The sequence below is a fragment of the Triticum aestivum genome, unplaced genomic scaffold (assembly GCF_018294505.1).
Source record: "Triticum aestivum cultivar Chinese Spring unplaced genomic scaffold, IWGSC CS RefSeq v2.1 scaffold3A_scf_1089, whole genome shotgun sequence".
NCBI classification, from domain to species: Eukaryota; Viridiplantae; Streptophyta; class Magnoliopsida; order Poales; family Poaceae; genus Triticum; species Triticum aestivum.
This window is the reverse complement of record NW_025225086.1, coordinates 123166-131449: the sequence shown is the minus strand read 5'-3', so window position 1 is coordinate 131449 and position 8284 is coordinate 123166. Positions and strand designations below refer to the sequence as shown.

At 38.9% G+C, this 8284-nt stretch overlaps 1 protein-coding gene across 1 annotated transcript in view; it reads right to left on the bottom strand.

The window, feature by feature from the left end:
- Positions 1 to 8284, bottom strand: part of LOC123172045 (homeobox protein HOX1A-like) — a 35378-nt gene that overhangs the window by 18665 nt on the left and 8429 nt on the right. Inside the window, exons 2-5 of the mRNA XM_044589089.1 lie at positions 6840 to 7053; positions 6632 to 6755; positions 6432 to 6544; positions 5967 to 6342 (exon numbers count right to left, since the gene is read on the bottom strand). Coding sequence (XP_044445024.1) covers positions 5967 to 6342; positions 6432 to 6544; positions 6632 to 6755; positions 6840 to 7053 — 827 coding nt within the window. The remainder of the gene's footprint in view (positions 1 to 5966; positions 6343 to 6431; positions 6545 to 6631; positions 6756 to 6839; positions 7054 to 8284) is intronic.

Below are 8284 nucleotides of genomic sequence, written 5' to 3'. Positions count from 1 at the left end.
GTAGATAAAGACAACGACATGCCTGGTGTTGGTGGTGTTTTTTTTTGCGAGTAGTGTTGGTGGTGTTTGTTGAAAGTCTATTCGCCACTTTTGACATGTTGGTAGGCTATATCCTAAATTTACCATATTTCATCATGTTTCAAGAATCTAATTTAAAAACTTATCAAAATATTTTCAACAGTATCTTATTTAAATGTCCTCTTCACATGGAACATAAGTATATAGATGAAAGTTAAATTGGGCTTTCGGTCCTAAGGTAAAATGATTTCAAACTTTGAAATCACATGAGAAAGCATGGTTATTTGGTGTGTTGCATGCAAGATAGTGCGTGGGTGGACTATATGATTAACGGATATGACATGATTAGATGGGCGATTATTCAACTAGAAGATGTATGCATGCATCAGAATCTCCACCTAGATGAACGGATGGCCCATGCGTGGGTCCCCCTGTGCACCGGAGAATTACTTTTCTCCAGAGAGCAGGCACGTAGGATCATGATGATATTAGTGGAAGTAAAAATGGAAGTTTGAAACAAGATTTTTATTTTCAAAATTCACACCATGTGTTGAGAAAAGTGGTTCTTCTTGGCTCTCAGGAGCGGATTGTAAGACGGTGAGCAGGTCCCTGGAAGCCGCAGGTTTGTCGCCCTCGTCGTGCACCTCATAACCTAGTATGTAAGGCAAAATATCTCAGGGAATCATTTTCCATGAGTTCACAATCGAGGGGATCTCAGTTTTGTTGGCAGGCAATTCAATCCCTGAAGCCGTGCTTATGCTTAGGTGCAGCGGTGACCATAGGAAGGGGTATCAAAACACTCTTTTGGATGGACAGTTGGGTCGGTTTCGAGTCCTTCATGAGTTCAACCACTGTCTTAATTTGTTCGCTATTACTAACCAGCCATCTATCTTGGTGGCCTTAGCTTAGCTGTGCAGAAGTAGGCAGTCTTTTGTCTTTCCGGGGCACGTGTGGCCCAGAAAAGTCCCCTGAGTAGAGTACTAGCTCATTCCTTCCTTCGAAATACTTACTTCGGGGTAGTCAAATCAAAATTGTAGTAAGTTAAATGCATAGTACTTTAATACAGTGAGCTCAAGCATTCAAGAATAAATGATTAGTGCATATATGCACCAAAATTTAAGAGGTCCCCGCCACTCATGGGTATTCACCTCTTATAAAAAAGGGAACACTCCAGCGACATTCGCTCGGGGGAATACTATTTCTTGTTTACATAGACCACCACATCTATGTCAGGTTGTAAAAAGAAAGATCCATATTCCACGACATTTCACATGTTGAAAGCATCAGCATACTACACGAAGTAACTAGCAGAAATCACATAAAAATATTATGAAGAGATGAGAGAAGAACTGAACAGATATAAGAAGTAAGAACTCATAGGAGTTGGAAGCATCTCGAGCAGTCGTCAAGCCTGGTATATTTCCCACACTTGAAAGATTTTGGGCCCAATGTGCTAGACTAGCGTTAATAACTAGAAAATATTGAAGTTTGTATGGTTCCATTTTCCATCCACACATCCACACATAGAGACTACACCGCGCGGGCCCTCCGAGCCTCTCCCGCGCGTAGCGACTGTTGAATACATGTTTCAAAAAAAAAACTGTTGAATATATGAGCAATTTAGAATATAATTTAATCAAAAGAAACGGTAGAGAAAACATGACCACAATAACAGAGGCAAGACAAGTCAAGCAATCCAACAGAAAGTAGGCAGATAGCATCTGAAGTTGAGAACTTAAAGAAAACATATCTAGGGCAGATGCTAGAATAAGAACCTCTAGTTTGATCTCAAATAGAGAAGACAAGAACACATACTGAGCAGCAACGGTAGCATTAGTGTTGGCGTTGGCATTGTTGTCGCCCATGTCGTTGAAGAGACAGTCAATGTCAGGGAAGAGTCGTCGTTGGGGAGTCGACATGATGAGAGGTCCCTTATTCAGGACACCGTGGATGACAGGTTTTTGGAGATCCTGTAATGGCTGCCGCCAGTGTCTGGTTCTTTGATTGCCCTCTCACTCACACCACTGTAGCCCAAAAATACCATCATATTTGACAGTTGGGCTGGCCTCCACGCTTTGACCGCCTTGGCTGGGTTGGGCCTTCCTCTTTAGTTGTTGCCGTCTTCATTATAGTTTTTGTGACAGTTGCAGATGGTGAAGCATGCATGGCGTGGACTCCAGAAACACATTCCAAGGCATGCAACGGCACGAGTACGAATTTCTATTCTAGGTCATGAGCGGAAGTGATGGCCTGATCGAGGCCAACAAATATAATTTATTTTGTATTTTGTAGAAAAGGTCATAGCGAAACTCTCCTCCAGCTATGTCTGTGTCACACAAAAAATTCAGCATCAAGAATATACTAAGTAGTACCATTATCCATCCTAGACTAGTTAAATCAGCCACAACAGTTACCCTTTACGTGACTAATTACTTCCACTCGGCACCAAACTGCACCGTGTTCCACGCGCAAAGATCAACAATGGCAATTCAATTCAAGCTCTTCAAGAGCCTTATCTTCCGTTCATCCTGTTGTCTCCTGTTCCCAAGCTAGGTTTCCTACATCCCTTGTGTTCATCTCAGCCCTTCCTCGTCTTTGTATACATGAGTTCCACCTACTTGGCATACTAAGCTTACTTGTGCTGCAGACATGTCAATGTGAGGTGGGTCAGTGGACTTTCCTATCTAGCCAGGTGAAGATGGTGGTATATATAAGGGAACATCCATTATTCAAACAAGTGAAGGTTGTTGTGCATTAACTTTTTTTTTCATCATCATAGGATAAATAATCATGCGTTGTGACCTCACAACCCCAAAAGCACACCAGTTTGATCATTGATTAGAAAGCAAATAGTATTTTATCATTCATCCCTTGAACAATTTCAAGGAGATTCTAGTTGACTAGAAGGCAGTTTCACACATGTAACAACCAATCAACATGAACAAAATCAGAAAAGTTCAAAGTAAGTTAGAATTTTAAGAAAAAAATAGAAAAAAACAGAAGTACGTCAACAGAGAAAGGGGGGGAGTGGTGCGGGGATAGTTCATACATGTGGGCACGTCCATATATTCCCACAACCCAGTCTAATATGATGCTTCTACTATTACATTTTTTTAAACATATACACTTCTTTTGCTGGTGTTCATGAACTATTCGCGGCCTGCCTTGATTTTTTTATTTATTTTATAGGATACTTATGACTTGTTATGTTTTGATCTAAGAAAGAGTTTGTTTTATTTACTTTCATTTTTTAATTATTTTTTGGTTTCCTTTCTAACCCTTTTAGGTGTTTTAAACCCGAAAGTCAAAGCCATGTCATTCAACATTGTACATCTTGCATTGTCCATTTACAACATCCATATGGTTTTGAGTTTCAATAGTTAACTTTAAACTTGTTTCGCGGTGGCACCATCAGCAGGTGGTTGGTTGGCGACTAGGTCATTCATCTCTCCAGCATCTGCGAGTGGTCGTTTGGCGCCTGACTTCCTCTGGTGCGTTCCTCGTCTGTTGTTTTGATGACTTCTCAACCACAGGTAGCAAAGTCATGCTGGCTCCGGGTGTGGATCGGAAGTGGTAGTGCCCCACCAGCTCATTTGGGAACTAGAAGATTCGGTCCCTAAGGACTTGGATGTAATGATTATTATTTATGGTGCTTTGTAACGCTGGACTTTGGGTAATGCTTCTGATGTCTCTCGCAAAAAAAGAGAGGACGAAACCTAGAGTCCAAGAACAACGAGGTATACTTTCCCACATTATTAAATTGTGTTACCAACCAGGTTGACCCAGAAATACAGTTGATATGAAAAATCTGTCCATTGATTGGATGTAAGCATGTTCTGTATTAGTATTAGTACATCGTATAATCAAGGGAGAGGATGATATATAAATTTGGCTAAGCGACATGACACAACACATGTAAATATATAAGCAACATGAGACATGCATGATGTTGATCGTGGTCTGCCTTGGCTAACTGCTTGTTGACAAACCTTTAAGGTCAAGGTCATAGCCATGTGGTTTGAATAGGAAACAAGAGTCTCAATTTTATGGGGACGCTTATGGGGTCCGGGCATGACCAGAAAAAATAATGTGATAACTTGAGTCCCAAAAAGACATGGAACAGTTAAAGAATGTCACGAGCTACAGTTTGAAACTCCTAGGCTCGAGTGGAGATCAGTGACGATTTTTTTAATTTTAATACGGGGAGGGACCCAATGGTCCAAACAACCGGCATTTATATAAACACTGCTGCTCCCCCCCCCCACCCTGCGCGCGCGTAAACACGCCGATGGCTGAGATTACCCCATACCCTTTCATAATAAAGGGCATGATGATCTTTTTTAAAAGTACGTACAGATACAGAGTAAAGGGAGAACTAGCGAGGACTCAAACTGAAGACCTCAGACTTAAAGGCGTGCACTACTAGACACTTCACCTCATCGCTGTTTGTGATATTTTGTAGCGTGAAATATATAAGAAAACACAACAACATTCATATATATGAAATATTTTCTGAAATAAAATTAGAAATTTTTATTGAGAAAATGTGAACAATTTTTTAATTCTGAATAGTATTTCAATTTATAAACGAAATTTGAGCACAAGTTTTATGAAATTTGAACCAAATTTCAAAACATGAACAACTTTTGAACATCTTTCGAAACATGAATTTTTTTAAAAATTTGTTCGTTTTCTCCAGTTTTCCTTTTGTTTTTGTTTTTAGTTTTTTTTTAAATTGACATGCTATTTCTAAATCATGAACCTTTTCTTAAATCCGTGAACTTTTCAAATTATTCAATATTTTCTTAAGTTCATGAAATTTGTTTTAAAATCTCTGAACTTTTTTCCATGTCAACTAACTCTTCTCAAGTTTTATGAATTTTGTCCAAAGCCTGCGAATTGTTTCCAAATTCGTGAACATTTGTTTTCAAAATTGATAAACGTTTTTCACACGCTTGGGCTGGCCCAATAGGCACCCAACGGAAACGAGGCAATAGCCTAGTTGGCCCAAGGCCGAAGCATTTTTTTTCTAGTTTTTTTTACTTCATTTTCTCATCAATTCATTATTCTCTTTTTTGAACTTTATAATTATTTTCGAAACCTGTTTAAAAATTTGAAATATTTATGGAATACAAAAAATATTAATATTTTCAAATAATTTTTGCAAAATTTAAAAGTATTTTGGAATTTCAAACAATGTTCCCGTATTTGAATGTTTTTGCTCACAAATTTAAGAAATTCTTATATTTCCCAAAATTTGATAAATCTAAAAAAAAGTACATGGTTTGTAATTTGTGTACAACATCAATTGTTGGCAATTTATTCACAAATTTGGAAAAGTGTTCAAGTTTACAAAATTTTTGTTCCCAATTTGAAATTCCAAAAAATTTAAGGAAATTATTTGGACATAACAAAATGTTCATGTTGATTGATTATAGCGAATATTGCAAATAATAGATACATTAAAATTAGGAAAAATTACATGTACGTCTGTGCTGTTCGTGGTTTTAGTCCTACCATGTCTGGTGACACAGAAGGAGGCTGGAATCTTGGCTATATAATAGGGCAGTCTGGTTACATGGTTGCCGGTTTTTAAAATTGAAATATATATATTCATAGATTAAAGAAAACTCCACAAGTTTCAAAAATTATATAGATTTTAAAAGGTATACGAATGTGACAAAAAAGTTCATCAATTTAAAAAGAGTTAAAGAATTTGATAAAATGTACACAAATTTGAAAAAAGTTCATGAAATAAAAAAATTCATCGATTTGAAAAAAGTTTATGAATTTGATAAAATTTTGTGAAATTGAAAAACATTCATTCATTTGAAAAGAAGTTCACAGATTCAAAAGATAACTTAACGAATTTGAAGTAAGTTCATGAATTTAAGAAACTATTATGAGATGGAGCGAGTATAATTTAGTAGTTTTGCAGTAAAGTTCACATGACTTCGCAATATCAGCACAGAAATCACCAGAGTCCGATATGAAGTTTGACTCATCTTGCTTCTCTTCGATATCTTTATCTGAATCTGGACCTGCTGGATCATAGTCCTCATCCTCTGAGTCGTCCGAAGGTAGTTCAAGGACATCAACTTTCTCTTTCTCCTTCACATGCTCTGAATTGTCAGAAGAGGTGATGAAATTTGAGTCATCAGAGTCTGAAATATCATCTTCTGATGGTCCTTCCACGTGACCAGCCACATGTTCTTCGGATATATTGGGGTTGAAGTCATCGTCTTCTGAATCGTCCGATGGAAGATCAGGTACATCATTTTGCATAGGCCCGTGTGCCAGGGCAGCTGCCTCAGGAAAAACTTTCTGCAGAAATAATGTAGTATCATGGTTGAATATAGTTCAACTTCATTGGCCTTGAGACAGTGAAGTATTGTTAACAGTGACAATGGTACCTCCCAAGAGTCATTAATGGAAAGATTTGTCCCCTGGAGTTCATTTATTAATTCCATACATTTCATCTTGCAATCACATTCAGGGCAAAGCCATCGTTCTCCAGCTCCAGGGACTACAAAGGGAATGATAACATGAGTTAATTAACACCAGAAATAACAAAACCTTGAATACCATAAGAAATTGGGAAAATAAATATTACTATTTTTAGTCAGTAAACGAGGGTTTAGACAATTCTGGTGGAACCCTCTGTCGCAGGCTCCGTCACAGAGAATGATGCCATTATTCGATGTAGGCCCTTGCAATCTACAAGTGGCACAAACAATCTGCAAGATGGGAAGCATGGTCACTGATTAAAATGTTTAGCACAACAAAGCACAACATGGGAAAAGCAAAATGTGTACACATACATGGTCAGAAGATATCATTCTTTCATAATCAAACAAAGATTTTTCAAGTTTCCCCACAGCTAGAAGATTATCAAGCTTCTGGAAAGCTTCTCGTTTTCTTAATTTGCACCGCATGATATCTGCCTTGGCTCGTTCAAGCTCCTTCTCAGGCCTTATCTTTTCCAAACTGCATGTTTGAGTATGGGTAAATAACATTTCTACATTGCAGCTCACACTGCAAGGAATTCACAACTAAGACATCCAAGAAGCTGTGTTGTGGACCATGAATGCGAACCGAAAGAAAAGAAAGCATGCTCATGCACCTCTGATGAAATAACCAGTCAAATTAGAACATCAATTGAAACTGGTACTGGGTCTCAACCAAGTGGCTAGTAGCGCGCTGTTGGCTGTGCGCCCAGCCTGCCACCCATGTTCAAGCCTTGAGTTCCGCAAGCTGTGTGCCTGGGTTGCTTCATAATTTAAATGACACAGGGGCTAGTGCTGTTGGTTTTATTTTTTTAGTTGAACTCTAAATCATTCATTATAACTAGCGCATTTAGAAATTTTAAAATGCATGAATGAAATATAGCATCTGAAGACATAGAGACATCAATAGAGATAAAATGATAAAGAGTCTGAAATTATACCTTTCTGGCAATTGTTCTGAACATGAAAAACCCTTTCCGTTCTTTATTTTCTCGAAGAACTATCAAGAGGGGCCAAAGAGATTCATATAATAATTAATGGAGAGCTACATGAACGTAGACCTCATGACTCATGACTGTATTTCTCAAACGAAATGGACAGATGCTATGCGTATCACTTTTCTACGTCTAACCTCGCACACTCATGGTTGATTATTAAATGCACATAAACTAGGAAAGACCAACAAAAAGGCAGTGTTTTAGTCTAAAACCCAACTCAAGAACATTTTAATTTTATAACTACAAATATAACCTTTTTGTACTTCTGCGCCGGATGAAATAAATGTAAGTGTTACAAGAAGCAATATATAGCACCAAATATGCCTAAGACTCCAAGACAGTAAGAAGAATGCATATTTCAACCAAAAGTGAATATTGTTATCCTCAAAACCATTTTATTGTATGATAGATGCCTGGTGTCTGGATTCATATTTGTTTCCTGTCGCTAGCAATTCAGACTAAGCAAATAACATGCATGCACACGTGGATGCAAAACAATGAGTTAGGGGGCATGCTGACGACATAATAACTGCCCTACGATGGGATAAGCACCCGTGGATGTGTAATTAACAAGTGGGGCTAAAATCAGCAGCTAGCTTGGGTGCAGGGGCGAGCCGTTGGAGACAGGGGCGGGCGAACGGGCGTGCGCGGTGCGCGCGTCGGCGAGGCCGGCGTCGGCGACCGGCTGGCAGCTGGTGCGTAGGGGCTCGGGGAGCCCGCCGGGGCGCGGCCCGCAAGCCCCGGCCCCGGAGTCGCCGGCGG